The sequence below is a fragment of the Aspergillus thermomutatus genome (assembly GCF_002237265.1).
Source record: "Aspergillus thermomutatus strain HMR AF 39 chromosome Unknown NODE_125, whole genome shotgun sequence".
In the NCBI taxonomy this organism is placed as follows: domain Eukaryota; kingdom Fungi; phylum Ascomycota; class Eurotiomycetes; order Eurotiales; family Aspergillaceae; genus Aspergillus; species Aspergillus thermomutatus.
Window position 1 is genome coordinate 38027 of NW_020798174.1, and position 21658 is coordinate 59684.

The window sequence follows — 21658 nt, forward strand, 5'->3', positions numbered from 1 at the left end:
CGCGTTTCTATTATCCCATTCCATGTTTTTCCTTCTTTTTATTTTCCAAGCATTGCATTGCAATGGCGCTGAATTAGTACATCCCGGAGAACAGGTCTACTAAGCACTACTTTCCGTGTCTTCTTTGTGCACGTCTATCCCTTCGATCAAATGTGCCCCCAACCTCGAAATCTCGTTCAAAATAGCCGTTTGGTTGGGGTAAACGTCTTCACTGGCCTTCATCTCTGGTTTCGCCAGGGCAACTGGTAATGTGGAATATGTCATCTTCAAACTCCAATTCTTGGGCTTAACCGTATGTGGGTTCCAGAGGCCTGCAATCACGTCGCATTGCTCATCGCCGTGAAAGAATATAATGTTTGGACTAAAGCACGCCTGCAATTCGCAAACGAATGCCCTGACCACCGTGAGCTTGTCGGCTCGGTCTGGTATGACCTGTTGTTGCAGATTCTTGAATCTGGATGATGATGCTAGGATTTCCGTCAGAGCCTTCGACCGTAAACTCAAAATAAAATCATAAGGTGATAAAGATGTATGAAACAGGTCGGAAACATCGAGAGCTTGTCCTTTTTCTCGCATCAATTTCACAGCCGCCTTTGCCAAAGAGGACATGCGAGCTGCCACAACCTTTGAAGGCATGTCATACTGTGTCCAGGAAATCCCGTCGGTATCAATATCCGAAGCCACGAACAGAGCAACATTATTCATTGCCGGGTCGACCTTTCGCCAAGCAGCAAAGCGCGTGCGTATCACTTCAACTGCATTTTGATCTAGCTGCCCGCCCAGGTCAATCGTTAACGGCTCTTGCTGCCAATCCCACCGTGAAAGCAGATGAAGGGTTCTCAGGAAGCCAGCCATGACACTAGACGGTGTATCCCATGGATATGACTGCGTGAACACCCGAACCGCGAACAACTCCACCAATTCGTCGTTTACATGACCTTTGAAAAGATGACAATTGAACCAATGCTTGACTAAGCGGACGGTGGGCGACAGTAATGGATGACGTGTACACAGGGTACGGATTGCTTGAGTGAGACGAGGTGATTGGAGAAACGTCCGCTTGTACATCGCCAGAGCGTACGCCACATCCTGCTTTGCTTGTGCGCTTTCTCCTTTCTGCTTCAGCAACCGTTCTAACAGGGTCTGCTCTCGATCATGATGGATGCGCAAGCGGAATATGACACCGGATGCATGGAAAATGTCAAGATATGCGTTATTGAGAATTCTGCTGGTCTCGTTTTCCAAGCCCACCCTACACGAAGTAGCGACAGCAGAGGATTCTAAGCAATCGCCTATTTTGACCAGAAAGGCCACTTTCGTCATTTGAATTGCGGCAAGATCATCTGGCCAACGCGCCGAGCTCTCAAATTGGAGCACCACATCGACACGTTCGCCCGGCGTGCTAGGAGCATGTTGAACCCGGAGGGCAGTGTATCGCAAAAGCGGGCTAGCAGGTGCTAGGTGTCTCACCGTCAAAGGGACACCTTCCATATCTTGAATGGACTTTTCCAACGAGCTGAAAGCATCCGCGATCAGCTGGAAGGACGGGCTAGTGTATGACACTATACCACTCCCGTAGCTGCGAAGTTTCTCCTCGAATTCATCGCCAATATAATGAATGTCTTCATCGACAAAATTGAAATGGCGCCGTAGGATATAAGACAAAATCTGAAAGACTATCGATTTTGAGGATGGATGATCGGACCACACAAGGCTCTCCAGAATGCTGCCATCTTTGAAGCGTCGGAGTTCAGCTTTCTCTCCCCAAAACGACCGGAAAGATGCTGCTTCTTCCTTTTGCTCCGCGGAAGGACCATGGTCGACAACGCGCGAAACATTCTCCGGGTTCATAAGCAGTCCGACTGATATTCTTTCCTTTACCTTCTTCGACGATGGTTTTCCTAGGACAGACCATGGTTCGATGGAGCGGCTGGAGATATGAATAAGTTTGACTCGATCTCCAAGAGCTTTCGAAAGAACTCCGTAGATAGCCTGCTGATTGCGAATAGCTTGAAGAATGTTTGCGGTGTCGGAAGAGGGGAGCGCAATGATCCGATCGAATCTCAACATGGGTTCATTGACTTTGACAATGAAGACTTTTTCAAAGTTGTCATCACGGGACTCATTCAACATTTTGAGAGTTATGCCCGCTTCGTGGCGAAGGAAAGCATAAGACCAAGGTGTCATTTTGTAGAGTATATTGATTCCACGTTTCCCGTCGTAGACGACTGGCCCATCCCCGGGAAATGAAACTCCAGCAGCAGTAGAAAAAAGTAATGGCTTGGTAAGGTCCCGGCCTGCAAGAAATTGTATAGTCGCTTTGAACAGCTGATAGCAACTATACGACTTGAGAAGAATCGGCTTCCCATTAGCACCGCCACCCTCCAACAAGAGAGACATGAGTAACGCCCACTCAAAACCCCCGAAGCCGCCCAAGTGGAACGATGATTCGAAACCCCGTTGCTGGAGCCAGATTCGGCCTAGAAGGCAAGCGTCTCGGTAAGAGTCGCATTGCCGAATGGTCGAATGTATGTGTTTGTGATAAGACGCGACGGTGGCCTCTGAGCGAAGAGCCGAATTATAAAAGGGCGTAGGCTGACTATTGCCAGAGTTCTCGCCTGAGCCGTGACGCACGTTATTCTTCGTTGGCAGCGTTCGAGAGATAGGAAACAAGTCATCTTCGATGGCCGTGATGACGCGGATTTGGGACCTTGAGAGTGCCAAATCGCTGCTATCTGTACTGCTCGGTTCCAAGATGAGGACTGGGCGAAGGCTATCGCCTTCCTGCGTAGCGAATTTGACATCTAGGCCTAGGTCTTGCGCTTCCCGAAGGCCGGCAGCAAGGCATGCAATGTAGTACGCTCGTTTGTGAAAGAAGCGGTAATTAACATAATCTTTCTCCTGGAAAAGTGCACGTGGCATTGTCACTGCTAGATCGATTGTGTACTTCTCTGTCTGTTTGGTACCGGTTCTCGAGGCGAAACTCCCTACCACATTGATGTTCGTTGGCGGAGCATAAGCTACAGAGTATCTTGTCTCCCTCGAGGGTCGAGGGTCTGGGAAAGGGACGACAATGCCATGTGTGGTGCGCAATTCCCTCTCCGCCTCAAAGGCTGGCATCGGAGGTCTCTCGCAGAGTCGTTCGATGGCATCCTTTACTCTGTGTAAAGCCTCCTGAACTCTTGAGACCTGTTTGTCGTAATTTGGCTTCGACGACGACAGCAGTTCATCCAATTGTAGTTTGAAGAAGCTGGACTTGTAAAGTCCACTGGCTAGAGCAAGTTCTCCAGAGCGGTCGTCCTGCGCTTTTCTGGTTAAACCGATACTCTTCGACGGCTTAGCATCCCGGCCGTTTGAGCTGGATATATCGCACAACTTCTGAGTAGATACATTTTCTGGAGGCGGGCTTAGTTTCCTTCTCTTCGCAGTGTGGGCTGACATGTTGTGCAAAGCAAGATGACTGCGACGAATTATAAGGAGAATGAGGGGGGGGGAAAAGCGAGAATATAAAAGCAAAAAAAAACTTAGAAAATCAGATCAACCCAATGAGGTAAGGGGGGGAAAAATGCTGTTATGAGTTTAGAAGTGCAACATTTTCCACTGCAGCAAATTTCTAAGACAAATTTTCTGAAGCCATTTCCTGATTTTTGTTTAGATAAGCACTAGATATCTTCACAGCTCCACGTGATAAAAAAGCTTGTAGCCAATCAAATCGACGACCTCTACTCTGAAGTACTCCGCGCCATGCGACGCCGCCGAAATCGCTCTCAGCACATAGTACGGAGTAAGGTGCCTTAACTAATTACTCAGTCCAGCTACGTACCACTAATTTTCTTGACTCAATCATCTCTCTATCCTTGCTCATTTCGAGCTTTGAATTATTTATTGAAATATCTTCTTTGATCTCTTTCGATCAATTTGAATCAATTCTACACGCACTAGCGACCACACCTTCTGACCGATACTATTCCGTGCTATCATGCTCCAAGATGTCGGAGGTCCTGTCCCCCCAAACACTGACCATGTATGTGCACAACCCGAGTTGCTTCTCTAAGCCCCGCCAACACCCTCTTTCATGGTTCAATTGTGGGATGATTCACGGAGTTTTCGATAACAATATGCGTTTGAATATTATTGTCTTTTACCTGGCGACTACGAACTCTGAAATTGACAAGCGCTTTCATTCTCGGAGAAGCTGACCCAATGTCAAGGCAGTCAGTGTATCACTTCCGACGTGGAGTGCGAATGTAGCCTACGAAGAAGGAGAGCCGTGGATTGTGAGAAAGATGAAATGTGGCTATCCTCGCTTCTTCATTCACCCCATCATTCATGAGCTTGCGAAGGAAGTTGTAAAACTTTGTGGAAATACCGAAACAGAAGCGGCTACTTTATTCCCGTCACCCAAGACTGCAAGCTTATGCCGGTCATTCATTCTTTCGAGGATTCCCTCCCAAGAATCCCAAAGAATCCGTATTGTCAACTTCGTCCCGGCCCCTCACACAGAGTCCCGGCCACAGACGATACGGTCACCCTTATCGTGTGTGATTTACCCAACAGAATATGCTTCCATCGCCAAGCAAGTATGGCAACATAGTGGAAATGGGATATCCAGTCGTCGGGGCGAATTTTGTCTAAGCGCGCTGCGAGATGGATTCCTTGTGGAGGACAAGGAACCTGCACAGATTGACCAATCGTCGCAGAAATTTTATAAGGGTCCACGGCGGTATCAGGGAAGAGCGAATGGTATAGTCCGGGGCGGTGCAATTCACGCCTCAGCTCCTGACTTGTTGACGGAGAATACTGAAACTCAGGACGGCCGTGAATACGTCCAATTTATCGAGGAGCGCTTCGGCAGAAACTTGAGCGTTTCACTGGCTGATCAAGCGAAGCAAGCTGTGCGCAGACGAATCTCGGGCGTCCTCACTGCTGATGTCGATTTAAGTGAGGCTCTTGAAGAAACATCGGGAGAGGGTAGAGTAGCAGGGCTGACAGATTCCGATGTTTTTCTCTTCCCAAGTGGTATGAGTTCAATCTTCAATACGCACCAGATGCTTCTGGCTGCTAAAGGTCCTATGAAAAGCATTTGCTTTGGATTCCCCTACATAGATACCTTGAAGACGCTTGAGAAATGGGGCCCTGGTTGCCTGTTCTACGGACATGGTTCCTCTGAAGATCTGGACGATCTGGAATCCCGACTAGAAGGTGGCGAGAGATTTCTTGCGCTCTTCACCGAGTTTCCAGGAAACCCATTACTCAAATCCCCTGATTTGAAGAGAATTTATGCGCTTGCACAGAAATACGACTTTGCAGTGGTGGTGGATGAGACAGTGGGCAACTTCTTGAACATCAACGTGCTTCCTTATGCAGACATTGTTGTCAGCAGTCTGACAAAGGTCTTCAGTGGAGATAGTAATGTTATGGGAGGAAGTGCTGTTATCAACCCACATGGGCGCTATTATCAGGACCTGCGAACCACTTTCAGCCGTGAGTACGAGGATAATCTCTGGGCAGAAGATGCCGTTTTCTTGGAGAGGAATAGCCGTGACTTTGTGTCTCGAATCGAAAAGATAAACAATACCACGGAAGACATTACAGCCTTGCTGAAGGAATCCCCTGTCGGTGAGCAATCCAACATTTTGAGACGAATCTCTGATTCCATTCTCACTCTTTGTTAGTGAAAAATGTTTACTACCCTAAGTACAACCCTTCAAGGGTTTTTTACGAGGAGTTTCGCACCCCCAACGGTGGTTACGGTGGTCTATTCTCCGTCACCTTCCACTCTGACGCTGAAGCAATCGCGTTTTTCGATCATCTCGAAGTTCTCAAAGGCCCTAGCCTTGGAACAAATTTCACGCTCAGGTGAGTCTTCATATGCTCCCCACTACTCGTTCTTCTGGCAGCTTTGGTTTACGCATTTGAACCAGTTCGCCATATACGCTACTCGCACATTACAATGAGCTCGACTGGGTAAGTGGTTTCATAGGATTCTTCGCCCCCCATCCTCCTCTTGTGGTTCGATGTTTCACTCCCTTCGCCTGGATTAGCGCTCTCCGCTAATTGCCCGTTGCAGGCTGCTTCGTTTGGTGTGGAGTCTAACCTGGTGAGAATAAGCGTGGGTTTGGAGGATGTATCGGATCTCCGCGACCAAGTCCAGCGAGCCCTCGCAGCAGCCGCACAAGCGAAGGCTTAAATCAGGAATGTGTTTCATGGGTTTTGAAGCTCGGGTATGTTGATAATGGGATTACCATCTCACTCAACAATGCCCACAATACAGACTCGTTCTTCACTGTTATTGCTGCCTATCCGCCAGCAGAAAAGAATTTATTCAAAATAAGCGAGAGTTTGCATTGGCGACTATTCACAGGCCTGGAGTGGTAAGCATTGCATAATAATTAATCAGCTTGTGTGCAATAGCATCTCTCCAAGTTAAGACTTGTTAGTGCCTATATATATCCTAGTCTCCCTTCAACATCACTAAAGTTCGGCAAAGAATAGGCAGGACAGGACGAGAAGCTACTCGCTAACACAAGGTCGATATGCGTTCCTTATAACTATATATGTGAATGAATAAAGGCCAGGTCCTCTGAGGATTTGCCATTTACCATAAAAATCAAGGCAACAATGTCCAAAAAAGCCCACGGAGGTACTTCAACATATTGTTTGATCGTTAGCATCCTCACCATGGTTCTAATTTGAAGAATCAGTTGTTTTGGGCAATGATCAGGTCCTCGCTACCTGTTCGTCTCACAGCCTGTCGCATCGTCTCTATGTTAAACTCGCCACCGACGTTAGGGGAGATTGGCCTTTGGACGGCTAACCGTGGGCTACCTGCGGCAAAACTTTCCCTCCTCGAAGAAAGGTCCAATGCCTTGATCGAATTCGGGGTGCTAGTGACCGGAGATGTATCCAATTCATGAAATACTCTTGGGGAATGCAATGGCGATGGAGAGCTGTTTCGCATGGAGGGTGACCCTTGAGAGGATTCACGACTAGAGAGAAAATCGGTAGCTTCCGCATGCTCAGCATTGACGACATCAGCGAATGATACGAAGCTCAACCTTCGTACATCGGTACTCTCCAGCGCCTTGCATGGCGAATGAGGCTCTTCAAAATCCTCGGTACCATCTCTAATGTGCCCAAACCACGGAGACGGCAGCGAGGGTTCCGCAGCGAAGGCACCGCAAACTCCGGCTGTAGCAGATTGGTGGATGTTATGTGTGACGATCTCAACTGTATCCGGGCTAAGGTGGTCGTCCGTGATTGCGACAGAGGATGCCTCAAGTACAGGGGGAATATGGTTTTCCATACTTATATGTGAAGGGATCGAGGGTGAAGTATGCACTGGTAAGAGATCGTTTTGCACGTCGCGCTCAAAGATCGAGGACGAAGACAAGATAGGAATCCTTGACTCTGAGTGATTTATGCAATCTGGTGCAGCCGGTCTCGGGAGATGTCCCGTTGTATATGATACGTTAGGGTACTTGTCGGACGACTTGGAGTGCGCGTCAGCAGCTGACACAAGTGTATCTGGAAGTGCGGCCAAAGCTATCTGGTCATCATTTTCGATCTTGTGGTCTTTTCTTAGGTTCCGCTGGCATTCCGATTCGATCCGCCTTTGGTCAGTGACATTTGATTGGCACTCGTCGATAGATGTGTTCTCGACATCTCCACGTTGGCCTAAGTGACTGCTCCTTCGATGATGAATCATCGAGTTTGTGCAATCCTGCGTATGCATGCCAGGTGATCAGACCTGCACTCTTCGCTGAAATGGGATAGCTGTAACAGCTTCGCACATCACTACACCGGTGCTGAAGCTCTAAACACCTTGTTGAACGCTTTCTGCGCAAGCGTAGGACCCCCCAGGAAGCTCCTGATCCTTTAGAGGTACACCAAGCCCCCTGATTCTTTTATGGTCTTGGCTCCAAGCGGTGTCACATAGAGTGAAGTGTCCGATAATTTGCGCACATCTAGCGACGAATCAAGGAGATTTCGAGGTACTTGCTCCCATGCAAGTAGGAGAGTCTGCACAAGGAGCTGACACGTGCAGAGACGTGACCAAACTTAGTAGGCTTTAGGGAAGAGAAACGAAGATGGGCATTAATAATATACGTTGAGGTGGTGAAATAAGATAAGGTTTGCAAAATCTAGAGTGAAGTCAGGCAGGTCGGATGATCTGAATTATCGTGTCATGGATTGAACCAGATGGTCGGGGTTATGACGTTGAAAGCTGTTATCTGACGGATTAGAAAGTAGGTTCAGGGGACATGGAAACATATACTTTCGTTAAAAAGCAATATTGTGATAAATAATTTTTAAAGAAACCAACAAATAAATTAGAAGAAATGCTCAAGGAAGGTCATTGTATGGTAGATAGCAGATTATCAGTTGTGGTCGAGGCGGAGAGTGAGTTGGCGGAGAGTGACAAAGAGCTGTTATTATTCTGTGATATTGCGCTCCTGATGGCATAGATATAAGGATCTTAGACATAACTGAATGGATACAGACAGGGTGCACTCAGTGCTGGCATAGGCACCTATCACCTTAAAAAAACTTGTTTTTCAAATGAGTGATGGAAAAAGTAAAGAATACCTAAGGGAGATTTTATCAAGCACCTTTTTGTACTCTCTAGGTGGTACAGATACTCTGTACTCTTTCGTTGACTGAGGTGGTGATTACTATCTTGACGTTCATATTCGGATTAATTTTACCATAGTACTTTAAGGTACCTAGTACTCCGTACAGGTACGACACCAGGTAATTGCCCAGCTAAGGTCCCTTACGACCAGAGGTACTCCATACTCTGGAGATACTTCTAGCAGAAAGGAAGTATAAATCTCACCGAGGGATCCTGCATATTGCCTGCCTATGCTAGTGACAGTGTTTCTCTACCTTACCTGGGTGTCTAAGGCACCTTACCTACCTACATACACAGGTACCTTAGCTCTTTCTACGCACAAAATACCATATGGGCTGTGGAGGCCTACCATATAGACGTAATCTATTATGCTTACCCATAGGTTGGAAACTCGTCCAAAGTCCTAGGTAGATACCAGGTCATCTCGTCTACTTGTACCTGGGACTAACTATTATTGCAAGGTATGTGGGTGAATAAGGCATGTGATACGACCATACTTTGGGCGGTACTTTGTTTACCGTATAATTACACAGCCTTGGGGACGACCTCTAATTATTCCGCTGTCACGGGACCTTCTATAATTCGGAAAAACGTTGGCATTTCATCTCAAACCAAACTTTGAGATTCCCTCCTTTCATAACTGGCCTAGGTTGGGTGCATGGAAACATTATCTAAACATTGACTTGAGAGGCAGTATGTTCATTGATGTCCATTCCAAGCACATCTTTCCTCAATTATGTGTCTTCCGCTAATCATTGATTGTATCTGGTTTCTAGGTTCCTGGCACCACGATCAAATTCAATTGCCAGTTGCCAGTATCACTTCAGATATTGCGAGCCATTTCCAAGCATTCAATTCCCGCAATGGCAACTTTCAGTGCTGTTTCGAAGAGGCCGTTCATAACCTTGCCGTTTCTAATACCCTCCTGCCAGCCGGTCGCTCTAGAGTTGCGCCGAAATCAGTCTTCGTACAGACGTACGAAACAGCGTCTCCGCGTTAAGCCGGATGCATCTTTTGGCTTCTCTTCGGATCAATCTCAGGATCACATCATCTTTAATCCTCCTTCGAGCGCTCCGTCTGTCTTTCATACGCCGACAAAATTTCTTCCCCCTGATGATGCTCGGAGAACCCTTCGCACCGACGCGTCAATGAAAATCGATCAGAGTCCCGAAGATCTTCCTCCTGTATTCAATTCGTCAACGGAGAAAAAGTATCACCTGACTCCGTCTGATATAGAGGAAATCCGCAAACTCAGACTCAGCGACCCTATGACTTGGAGCAGGTGGAAGTTAGCCAAGCGATTTGACTGTTCTCCGATGTTCATCGGTATGGTCTGCGAAGCCAGTCCTCAGAAGAAGGAAATTCAGAGACAGGTCTTGGAAGCTGTCCAGTCGAGATGGGGTTTGAAAAGACGGATGGCCAGAGAAGACCGTCACTTGCGGAAAGAATCCTGGGGCAAGGATGAATGAATATCGAATAGTACAAATTCTATGTTGTATACTAAGACTTAATTTGTTATGTCCCTACCAGGGGTACTTCCTTTGATCCCCCTCACTGTGCTTCTTCCATCAATTCTGATGTGTCTGTGTGATTCCGGAGTTATTATAAGGATAGCATGGTGCTGTATCACAGTTTACCATATTTGGATCTATTCGTAATCTGGCTATGTTTATTCAAGCTTTCCAATTTGTTCTGCTGTTTTTGAAATAAAGTAGAAAGTGAAATAACCGAGTTAATCCGCTCTCTCTGTTCGATCTGGAGTGCGGTTCGCCTAGTCGCGGCATTAAAAAGAGGTCGCGTGTGAGCGAAAGATATCTCGATTCTCGGCTCCACGTTTAGGTAACAGCTCTCCAATAACCATCCAATGATTCATCCGACAAATCGTAGGTGATTGCTACTGTAGCCGCCCAAATGCCCCTCCCCCTCCGTCGCATTGCAACGTCCCTGGCAGACCAAACTCTTCATAAGCTCTACAAAGCGTATCCTCAATCGATACTCGAAAGAAAGTGCTGGGGATCACAATTTATCCATCCAAGAACGAACCATACATACGCTCGCCGATCGTCTTACGGAAACATTAGTGACCAAAAAATGGCGCCGCAACTGGAACCATTTTTCAGACAGTGCGTTTGGACTTTCTGAAATTTCTGTGGGATATTTCGTAGACTGACCTTCAAATTTGAATCGTCTTAGGGTCGATGAATTGTCAAACTCTTTTATCGACCGTATGGCCCTTTGGCTTGATCCCCCCTTCGACGCATACTAACTGAAGCCAAGGGTTGCGAAAGGCTGTCGCGATTCCATCTATTTCTGCGAATGATGAGAACAGGAAGGATGTCTTCAGGGTAAGCAGTGCAGGAACAATATCACGAGACGGACTGATAACGTGTTTGATCTTAAAAGATGGCTCATTTCCTTGCCTCGGAGCTAGAGGCACTTGGAGCCGAAGTTGAACAGAGACCCTTGGGCAAACAACCAGGCAAAGAACATCTTGACCTTCCCCCTGTTGTGATCGCTCGGTATGGCAACGACAAAAACAAGCGGACAATCTTAGTCTATGGTCATTATGATGTGCAACCTGCCCTCAAAGAAGATGGCTGGGCTACTGAACCTTTTGAATTGACTGTAGACAGTCAAGGAAGGATGTTCGGCCGTGGAAGCACAGACGACAAAGGTCCTGTCTTAGGTTGGCTGAATGTCATTCAAGCCCACCAAAAAGCCGGTGTCGAGCTGCCCGTTAACCTTCTCTGTTGCTTCGAAGGCATGGAAGAGTATGGCTCGGAAGGTTTGGAGGAATTCATTCAATCCGAGAGCAAGAAGTTTTTCAAGGACGCAGACGCCGTTTGCATCTCGGACAACTACTGGCTCGGAACTGAGAAGCCCTGCCTGACATACGGCTTGCGGGGTTGTAATTATTACTCCGTCAGTATCTCAGGTCCCGGCCAAGACCTACACAGCGGTGTTTTTGGTGGTTCTACGCATGAGCCGATGACGGATATGGTGAACATCTTGTCGAAGCTTGTTGACCCTCAGGGCAACATTTTGATTCCTGGCATTATGGACCTCGTTGCGCCCCTTACCGAAGAGGAAAACTCATTGTACGGCAAGATCAGCTATACAATGGACAATCTTCACGAGTCGCTAGGTAGTAAGACGAATATTCATGCAACAAAGGAGAGAACACTCATGGCGAGATGGAGGTACCCATCCCTATCTGTCCATGGCATCGAGGGCGCATTCTCTGCCCCTGGCGCCAAAACTGTTATACCAGCGAAGGTTGTCGGGAAGTTTTCCATTCGAACCGTTCCAAATATGGAAAGCGAAGATGTGAACAAGCTTGTCTTCGACTACATCAGGTCGGAGTTCGCCAAGCTGAATAGCAAAAATACTTTGGACGTGTGGCTTCAGCATGATGGAAAGTGGTGGGTTGCTAGCCCCAAACACTGGAACTTCACCGCTGCAAGCAAAGCTGTTAAGCAGGTCTTCGGTGTCGAACCTGATATGACTCGTGAAGGCGGCAGGTATGTACAGCATTCGGGTTTTACTTTCCAGATTTGACCACTATATCACGATACATTGGCTAATATCGACATAGCATTCCTGTCACTCTAAGTTTTGAACAAGCGACAGGAAAGAATGTATTGCTCCTACCGATGGGTAGCTCAACCGACGCTGCTCACTCCGTCAATGAGAAACTGGACAAGAAGAATTACATCGAAGGTACCAAATTACTTGGTGCTTATCTGCACTATGTTGCGGAGGAGCCCATCGGCGAAGTCTAGGATGCCTGTGACAAAGCTCCGCGCTGAGGATCATACTCGTTGAAGGTGTGACGCAATGTAGTCCTGGCTACTTTCTGCCTCTTCTATATTGCCATCTTGGTCTCCTGCGCACACTGTGTGTCATTCTAAGACTGAATCTCGATTCTGGATTCTGTTGAACACTCTGGCAATGTAGGCGCATTTCGGCAGTCTTTGTTTGCCCAAGATAGCAGAATATTTAAGGCTGTGGGAGTCATTTTTCCTCTTATTCACTCGTTGTACATTGCGAATCCTATTTTAAAGCCAGACTTGGTGAGGTAAATCAAACCGCCAATGAAAGTGGGAGGATATTATTGTCCTCTGTACCTTACAGAGTAGTCCTGTCGCGTTTGCCCCACGTCACTTGACCCGATGGAGGTAAATTTCGGAGTTAAGAAAGCAGTTAATAAGACACGCGACGACGCGACTCAGCAATACATACTCCGTACTACTAAGTACTAACTGTGCTGGGCTCCATTCTAAGACTCAAAATGAGGTATTCTTAACGCTCCCGCTTTCGCACATACTTCGCAGCAGAAAGACATGACGTATCGCTAGACGAGCATGATTCAAGAAATTTCGTGACCAAAAATTTATCCGCTCCTTGATGATGGTATCTGCAAAGCGCTTACAGGCGTCTCAGGACCCTGAAAGCTTCGATGATGAAGACGACGGCACATCCCTGACGTCCAGTTCGGTACGACTATCAATAGATGTTATACATTCAGCAAGTTGACGTGACTACACAGCGCAAACGTATTCGTAGGTCTGAAGCGTCAAACTCGGAAGAAGAGAACGAAACAAGCGATGCTGAGGCAAGGAGTTCTTGGTCCCTCACCGAGGCTCTGGATGATGATGAGGATGAATTGGAGCTGCGTGCTACACAAGCAATTCAAGAGAAATACTCTTTCGCCAACGACGAACCGAATGTCCCTACCGAACACGGCATCCTTGAGCGCGTTGAATGTTACAATTTCATGTGTCATGATCATTTCCAAGTCGAGTTGGGCCCATTGATAAATTTCATCGTGGGCAAGAACGGTAGTGGAAAGAGCGCTGTTCTCACTGCCATAACTCTCTGCTTGGGCGGTAAAGCCTCTGCAACCAACCGTGGTCAGAGTCTGAAAAGCTTCATCAAAGAAGGGAAAGAGTAAGTCGCATCTTGCAATATCAACTGCAGGCTTCTAACCAGGTTTCCCGCTAAAGAAATGCCACTATCGTCGTGCGACTCAAGAACCAGGGTGATGGAGCCTATATGCCTGATGACTACGGAAAGTCGATCATAATAGAACGTCACTTCTCCAAGAATGGCACGAGTGGATTCAAGATCAAAGCTGAAAACGGGCGTATAATTTCCACTAAGAAGGCAGAGCTTGACTCGATCATTGACTACTTCACACTCCAATTTGATAACCCTATGAACGTCCTCTCACAAGACATGGCTCGCCAATTTCTCAGCACGTCTAGCCCTGCCGATAAGTACAGGTTTTTTGTGAAGGGCGTTCAGCTGGAGCAATTGGATCAAGACTACAGGCTTATCGAAGAATCTGCTGATCAAATTGAAGAGAAGTTGAGAAACAGAGAGCAAGACATCGGGATCTTAAGAGATCTTAAAGATACAGCGGATCGCAGATTGGAAAAATCAGATCAGCAGGAATCACTCAGAAGTCGCATTAGAAACGTTCGGAACCAAGTGGCCTGGGCTCAGGTTGAGGAACAGGAAAAGGCAAGTTAGATGATCTGTGGGGCCTGCATTCCTATGTCTAACAAACCACTAGTTGAGGGACTCCTTGGAGGGCGAGCTCGCGCGGGCGGACGGGGAGATAGCAACTGCTGAGGCTCAATTGAGCGTATTTGACGTCAATATACAGGACACAGAGCGTGAATGTGCGGCTGCAGCGGAGTTCCTCAACCAGGCTACTTCCAGGCTTGATCAGGCCCAGAGCGAAAGAAACGAAATAAAAACCAAATTGGAAGAACAATTAAGCGAACGCCATGACCTGCAGGTATCCTCACTATTTTACGCCTGACATTTCTCAGCTTCTGATCGTCTTGCGTAGGCCGAGCAACGTCAAATTAAGGAATATCTCAGAACAACAGAGACAAGGATTCGTGACACTCAGAGTCAGATTGCTGAGGAAAATCGGCGCCTGGCAGATCTTAGTGGCGGGAGCTATGCTCGAAAAGAGGAACAAGTCCAACAAGCAAAGACCGAGGCCGCTGAGATTCGGAGACAGTGCGAAGAGCACCAACAGAGTGCTCGCCAGCTATACCAAGAAGCCGAAGAAGCCGAGAAGGCAGTCAAATTGGCTGCCGCTCCTATAGACAAAATGAAGGCTGAGGTCGACCAGGCAGAGTCCAACTTACGCAATCTCAACAGGGAAGGAATCAGACGTACAGGCTTCCATGAAAGGATGCCAGCACTCCTTAAAGAGGTAGAAATTGACCGGTCATTCTCCAGGAAACCTGTCGGCCCCATTGGAAGTTACGTGAGCTTGTTGAAACCCGAGTGGTCATCTATATTGGAGAACGCCCTTGGCACCACATTGAACAGCTTCATTGTGACCTCTAAGCGAGATATGAACATTCTTTCACACATTATGCAGAGAGTTGGCTGGTAAGCGATTCCGAAGCTCTGTGCCGGGTGTGTCTGTCTAAGCCACTATCTTCAGTGTGTGCCCTATATTCATAGGAAGTGATGGCCACATTGATACGTCAGAACATGAGCCAGAATCACAATATGATACAGCCCTGCGAATTCTTCAAGTGAGTTGACGAATTTCACCGTTGGTTCTTTTTCCTTATCCTGAGTTTCAGTTCTTCTCAATTGAACTGACTATCGCCTAACTCCGGGGTTTAGATCGAGAACGAATTGGTTCGTCGACAGTTGATCATAAATCACGGCATAGAGCAGATGCTCCTGATTGAAAGGCTTGAAGATGCCTCGTCTGTGCTCTTTGATGGGCAGCGCCCGAAAAATGTGAAGCGGTGCTACTGTATTGATCCAACAGATCGGCGCCGAGGAATTCATCTTTCCTACAGTCGAACAGGAGATCCCAGCCAGGCACCAGTCCAAGCCTACAATGGAAGTCCACGGATGAAATCCGATTTGGAATCGCAAATCAGGTGATTATTTAAATAATGTTTTAGAGACTTGCCACAAGCGCTAATATTCGATGTCCACAGAATTCAGCGTGATGTAGTAGCAGGCCTTAGACGTGAGCTAAGCAATCAGGAACAGCAATTGCGCTCCGCTCAGTCTCGCCTAGAAAGCTGTAAGCAAGCTATTGAGAGACATAAGCGAAGATCAAAAGAATTACAAGTTCTGTTGCAGAGGCAAGAGGATCAAGTGGAAGAGCTCACCGATGCGCTTGAACGAGAGACTGTCGAGGATGGACATCTGGATGTGCTACGAGCAACTCTTCAAGAGGCTGAGGCAGAGAAACGCCTAAACGAAGGGTCATTGAAGGACAGTGTGGATGCTATGGATGCCATGATGAGGAAATTGAAAGCGACCAAGCAAGAGCTTTCCGCAAAAGATGCCGAAATCTCGACCTTGCAGGAAGAGCTTCGAGTTGCTCAGGGAGAGGAACATTTGGTGCAAGAGAAGCGCCGGAAGATCATTGGCCGTAAAAATACAGCAATTGAGCGAGTCAATGACATCAAGCTCAACAGAACAAGGATTCAACAAGAAAAGGATTGTGTTGCCGCACGTGTCGTCGAATATGAGGAGAAGGCCAGTCTAGTTTCACCACGGGTTGCGATTGATGAAGGGGAAACCGCGAACACTCTATCGAAGAAGCTCGAGAGACTTCACGGGGATCTTCAACGGTCCAATCAACAGTCAGTATAAGACCAGAATTGTCTTGATTGTCCTACTGACGGAGTACTAGACTCGGAGGATCCCGTGATGAAATTGCTGCTGAAGTGGAAAGGGCTACTGCGGCCTATCAACGAGCGATGAAGCAAGTCGAGGAATTTAGACTGCTAGCTGACGTAGGGTGATCACATCCAAGGCGAACATATCTCTTGCTAACGGTTCGTCCAGGTTCTCAAAGCAACTCTGAGGCATCGTAAAGCTCGTTGGCTCATCTTCAGGTCACATATCTCGTCTCGTGCCAAAGCTCAATTTACATACCTCTTGAGCGAAAGAAGTTTTCGCGGTCGACTCCTTACTGACCATAATGCCAAGCTCCTCGATTTACAGGTAGGCGATGTTGAGTACCGTCGGCCATGGTCATTGGATCTGACGAGCTGCCTAGGTCGAACCTGACATAACAAAGGAGAGTGCTGGTCGTGGTGCGAAGACCCTGTCCGGTGGCGAGAAATCATTCTCGCAAGTTTGCCTCTTGTTGGCGCTCTGGGAGGCCATGGGATCCCCGGTCCGTTGCCTGGATGAATTGTAAGTCAGCACTCTGCTATTACAATTCTCATTGACTGATTGATATTTGATAGTGATGTATATATGGATCATATCAACAGAAAAATGGCGATTGATATGCTCGTAAGTTCTTCTTGCAAAGCAACTGTACTGAATTTGTTTAACGGTTCATGGCAGATGCTCGCTGCCCGGCGGTCCATTGGGCGACAATTCATACTTATTACACCGGGGTCAAGAGCTGAAATCACCTTGGCTCCCGATGTTCGAGTGAAAGAGTACGTCAACATACAGAAATAGTGTTGTGTTGTGACTAATGGATATGTGTAGATTGGCAGAGCCAGAACGTGGCCAGACAAGGCTTCCTTTTTAAGGAAGATCAAATTCCTGAGTTACAGATTCCTTCTTTGTTTGGAGGAATGTTCAGTGTTCTTAATTCTTGGTTTCATCATCCCTCTGAGCGCCGACTTAGATATACCCTCCTGAATAGAACTCGATTCGAGATAGAAAAATGTGCGGGAAAGTGAACTCGGAGAAAGCTAGGTCGATCATCCCTGATGATTGTAGCTCAAATGTACAAACTGCATGGCAAACAGACGGCTCCCTTGTGCTCCTGGGAAGCAATAAGCCATTTCCAGATTGTAGTCTAGTAGTGACTCGAGCAGTGAGTAGGCAGGTACTGACTAGTTACTTGACTGCTCAGTAGGTAGTGGGCCCTTCGAAGGCGGCAAGGGCCCTGCCCATCACCCACTGGTCAGTTGTCATCGCACCATCTCCATTATTATTCACTACCTGTATCTACCTCTCTACTCACACCAAAAGTTTTCCCTCCGCACCGCAATACGAATTATTCACCTTGCATTTCTGCTGTGACTTCTTCTTATATCTATCTGAAAACTGCCTGACTCAAGTCCTATTGTCTGTGGACTTCTAACCTCGATCTCCCACTAGTCAATCGACGTCCGTTCAACTGTCTTCTTCCACTTTCCATACTCTCAGTAATCTTCATTCATCTCGGAAGACCCTGAGCTTCCAAGCCTTGCTCCCATCATCGGTTCGCCTCCAAGTGGTCTCTTCGTCCGGAGGAGATTTGAACGAAATTCGGCTTATAACCTCGCTACCTTGAACCGTACTCACCTGGTATCGATTGAACAGGAACGCAGACGTGTTTTGCTCTGATACGAGCCTTACCTATAAACCTCTGGGAGCTACTGAAGATTCGAAACCACAACTTCGAGGATTTTCTATCCCGATTATTCAATTAATCATTCTTTCACACTCCGTTGCAACAACACGTGTCTTATTCCTGGAATAGCCTGGCCTACCGTTTCGGTCCAGACTTGGGAAAACTTGATATTCCTTTTTTTTTCCTACTTCTGGTTCATCATGGCAGACAGTCTCGCAAATCAGCTCAACAGCACAAGCTTAGGGTAGGTTCTCGTTACAAAGTGACGGCTGTCTTCAGTTCGAGATAATCCAACTCATACATCCTCTATAGGGAAGCGAACTCGGAAACGAGGTGGAAAGAACAATTGAATGTGCCTGCAAAAGACGCAAGACCGCAGACTGAGGTTGGCCGCTCTATAATCGTGTCGCTCTTACATGTGCATCATATCTGACCGAGTTGTAGGATGTGACCGCCACTAAAGGTCTTGAATTTGAAGACTTTTATATCAAACGAGAACTTATGATGGGCATATTTGAGGCTGGGTTTGAAAAACCTTCTCCAATCCAAGAAGAAACAATACCAGTCGCTCTTACAGGCCGCGATATTCTGGCTCGCGCAAAGAACGGCACCGGCAAGACAGCAGCTTTCGTGATCCCTACTCTGGAACGCATCAACCCTAAAAGCACAAAGACTCAAGCACTTATCCTTGTACCAACAAGAGAGCTTGCGCTCCAAACATCTCAAGTTTGCAAAACTCTTGGAAAGCATCTGGGGATCAACGTCATGGTCACTACCGGAGGGACGGGTTTGATGGATGATATCATCAGACTGAACGACGCCGTGCACATTCTCGTGGGGACTCCAGGAAGAGTATTGGACTTGGCCAGCAAGGGCGTTGCGGATCTTTCCGAGTGTCCCACGTTTGTCATGGATGAAGCTGACAAGTTGTTGTCGCCTGAATTTACGCCCGTCATTGAGCAGCTCTTATCATTTCACCCAAAAGACAGACAGGTGATGCTCTTCAGTGCCACCTTTCCGTTAATTGTCAAATCATTCAAGGTAAGGCGAGACTATTTTGTTCGTTTCGGGCCGTCCACTGATAAGTTTCATAAAGGACAAACACATGCGTAACCCTTATGAGATTAACCTTATGGATGAACTTACTCTCCGAGGAATCACCCAATACTACGCTTTTGTGGAGGAAAAACAGAAGGTCCACTGCCTGAACACCCTATTCTCAAAGCTTCAAATAAACCAGTCGATCATTTTCTGCAACTCCACCAACCGGGTTGAACTTCTTGCGAAGAAGATTACAGAGTTGGGCTACTCTTGCTTCTACTCGCACGCCCGAATGCTCCAGCAACACAGAAATCGAGTTTTCCACGACTTTCGCAATGGTGTGTGTCGCAACCTCGTCTGCTCCGATTTGCTCACTCGAGGTATCGATATTCAGGCTGTGAATGTTGTCATAAATTTCGACTTTCCGAAGAATGCTGAAACATATCTTCACCGCATCGGTCGATCTGGTCGTTTCGGACATTTGGGCCTTGCCATCAATCTCATAAATTGGGATGACCGCTTCAATTTGTACAAGATCGAGCAGGAACTGGGAACAGAAATACAGCCCATTCCCCAGAACATTGACAAGAAGCTCTATGTTTATGATTCTCCAGAGACAATTCCTCGTCCTATCTCCAACCCATCACAGCCACGTCAACTAACGAATACTCCGGCAAATACGAGCACTGCAGACCGCCGCCATCATAATCATCCAAATAGTGGGCAATACCAGTTCAATCGAGGCCGGGGTTCATACCGTGGTCGGGGGCAGGGTCAGCGCCGGAGCGCACAAACCGAAACCGGCAAGTTCGGTCACCCTCAGGGCCAACACAGTGGCAAGACTCCAACAGCACCGGTGTCATGAATTCGGTGTCGTTATCTCTCAATTGCTTGAAATAATGACCTGAATGTCTACAGTCGCTTCGCTTTCTTTTGCTTGCACACGACCAATGAGAGATCCTCCCGCAGTTTGGAGTCTCCTGTCCTTTTCCGATTCATTTGCTTGGCTTTGGCGATTTATTCATTCCCTCCGATTTACTGCGCGCACATCTTGCCGTTCTCTCCTCTTTTACCGTGCGAAGTGGTTTTCCTGATTGTCTCTACGGTCTGCACTACTTCATCGTAGTGTAGGTGACTTTTCTTTGGCCGCTACCTTCGCTGCACCATTTGATCTCGTTATTTGCTTGGATTCGGTGCCAGTTATGCCCGGTTTCTCGAGTCCTTTTTCTCAATTTGTACATACATTCCCATTGTTTCAAAGCAACGGGGTTGGCGTTCCTGGGTGTTCTTCGACCGGTGTTCACTCTTCGGCGTTCACGGGTGTCTTCCAGCAAGACACTGGTGCATTATCTACTTATCTTTGGCTTCGACCTGTCAAGTGAACCAGGACTACGGCGACATATTTCAGCTTCTGACGACATTTATCGGGCCAGTCGTGTTTCAACCCTCTCATGTCCGTCTTGGCTTCGGAGCTGCACTCCTGTGACATCCGCCTCCTACTTGACTACGTACATTTGAAGGAGTCCCGGAGTTTGTGACTGATTACTTTTCGGATTCCATCTTCTCATTTCCCACTCTCGCTAAATTTACCTATGTCCTGGGCTTATGCGGTGTGAATGAAAGCTAAGACATATGGGTCGGTGAGGGCTCCTACCCTGGCTCGGCATACCAAAACTTCCACGATCTTACGTCAAGGTTGAGTTGCGCATTTGTTTGTCTTTCGTTCTCGCCACATTGTTTGAAGGGCAACTTTCTACACAGCAACGCAGAAATTAAACACTGATAAGGAATCCGACAAGAAAGGATTGGGTCTGCGGGATCCATATGGTTACAAGGCTTGGTTCAGGAAGAGGATGATTGTACATCTCGAATGAGAGGATGTGGTCAAAGGGTGAAAGAAGAAAACGCACATACAGACACCCCCAACATGGAAAAAAATAAAAGGGAAAAAAAAGAAAATGTGGAAGGAAGGAATGGGGAAGAAAATTTCAGAAAAACACTGGCAGAGGAGTGCTCGATGATACCAACCCTTCTGGGTATATGATAGCCTTAACATTGGTAGCATCTGGTAAAATGTGAATGTTTCCCTCTGTCAGAGCTCTCAACCACTTCGCACGTATATTTGGTTGTATGGGGGACCTACTCATTGTAGATATAGGTTACTCGTAAATAATTTGCGGAGCACAAATTACCCCATACTGGAGAAGGCTGATTTTGCGTTTGGTGCATTTGTTGCATCCCGTATCCTAGATACCGGCTATCACTCCGGCAATAATAATTCTTGCATATGGGCGTCAACCACATTTCGCATTTGAAAATGGCTACTGCGGAAAAGGATCCGAAGTCCAAGGTCAGGAATGTCAAAATGATACCCGGTTTCGCGATCACTGACTTCATTATAGCCCAGCAGCCTGCGGTCTATCATAGCGGGCTCTACCGCAGGAGCCGTTGAGATTGGCAAGTTCACTGTCGCTGAAATCGCCAGTTATTTAAGATACCCCTGCTGACTCCATAGCAGCGATAACTTATCCAGCGGAGTGTCAGACTATCTCATCTTTTATACATGTCAAGCTAATCAAATTGTGCAGTCGCGAAGACACGATCGCAGCTCAATCGCA

At 47.2% G+C, this 21658-nt stretch overlaps 7 protein-coding genes across 7 annotated transcripts; 5 read left to right on the top strand and 2 right to left on the bottom strand.

Moving 5' to 3' along the window:
- Nucleotides 1-99: 99 nt before the first annotated feature.
- On the bottom strand, nucleotides 100-3441 carry CDV56_104822 (rRNA-processing protein UTP22; the record flags this gene model as incomplete). Its single annotated transcript, XM_026758441.1, has 1 exon — nucleotides 100-3441. The coding sequence occupies one exon, from the start codon at nucleotides 3439-3441 to the stop codon at nucleotides 100-102; it is 3342 nt and encodes a 1113-aa protein (XP_026613504.1).
- Nucleotides 3442-4286: 845 nt separating this feature from the next.
- On the top strand, nucleotides 4287-6190 carry CDV56_105153 (cystathionine gamma-synthase; the record flags this gene model as incomplete). The annotated part of the gene is made up of 4 exons (XM_026758772.1): nucleotides 4287-5619; nucleotides 5676-5859; nucleotides 5925-5967; nucleotides 6071-6190. 4 exons carry the CDS (start codon nucleotides 4287-4289, stop codon nucleotides 6188-6190), a joined length of 1680 nt encoding a protein of 559 aa, XP_026613505.1.
- Nucleotides 6191-6700: 510 nt separating this feature from the next.
- Nucleotides 6701-7306, bottom strand: CDV56_105350 (uncharacterized protein; the record flags this gene model as incomplete). Its single annotated transcript, XM_026758969.1, has 1 exon — nucleotides 6701-7306. One exon carries the CDS (start codon nucleotides 7304-7306, stop codon nucleotides 6701-6703), a length of 606 nt encoding a protein of 201 aa, XP_026613506.1.
- A 2192-nt stretch (nucleotides 7307-9498) lies between these two features.
- On the top strand, nucleotides 9499-10104 carry CDV56_105569 (mitochondrial 54S ribosomal protein mL58; the record flags this gene model as incomplete). The annotated part of the gene is made up of 1 exon (XM_026759188.1): nucleotides 9499-10104. One exon carries the CDS (start codon nucleotides 9499-9501, stop codon nucleotides 10102-10104), a length of 606 nt encoding a protein of 201 aa, XP_026613507.1.
- Nucleotides 10105-10546: 442 nt separating this feature from the next.
- Nucleotides 10547-12417, top strand: CDV56_105650 (M20 family dipeptidase; the record flags this gene model as incomplete). Its single annotated transcript, XM_026759269.1, has 5 exons — nucleotides 10547-10758; nucleotides 10829-10860; nucleotides 10913-10980; nucleotides 11039-12156; nucleotides 12231-12417. The coding sequence occupies 5 exons, from the start codon at nucleotides 10547-10549 to the stop codon at nucleotides 12415-12417; spliced, it is 1617 nt and encodes a 538-aa protein (XP_026613508.1).
- A 625-nt stretch (nucleotides 12418-13042) lies between these two features.
- Nucleotides 13043-17186, top strand: CDV56_105832 (DNA repair protein SMC6; the record flags this gene model as incomplete). The annotated part of the gene is made up of 14 exons (XM_026759451.1): nucleotides 13043-13132; nucleotides 13185-13585; nucleotides 13642-14116; nucleotides 14214-14441; nucleotides 14496-15052; nucleotides 15108-15201; nucleotides 15296-15561; nucleotides 15622-16278; nucleotides 16329-16431; nucleotides 16484-16642; nucleotides 16698-16837; nucleotides 16891-16939; nucleotides 16994-17091; nucleotides 17144-17186. The coding sequence occupies 14 exons, from the start codon at nucleotides 13043-13045 to the stop codon at nucleotides 17184-17186; spliced, it is 3360 nt and encodes a 1119-aa protein (XP_026613509.1).
- Nucleotides 17187-18199: 1013 nt separating this feature from the next.
- dhh1 (DExD/H-box ATP-dependent RNA helicase DHH1) lies at nucleotides 18200-19905 on the top strand (the record flags this gene model as incomplete). Its single annotated transcript, XM_026759797.1, has 4 exons — nucleotides 18200-18243; nucleotides 18312-18384; nucleotides 18444-19040; nucleotides 19096-19905. The coding sequence occupies 4 exons, from the start codon at nucleotides 18200-18202 to the stop codon at nucleotides 19903-19905; spliced, it is 1524 nt and encodes a 507-aa protein (XP_026613510.1).
- Nucleotides 19906-21658: the final 1753 nt, after the last annotated feature.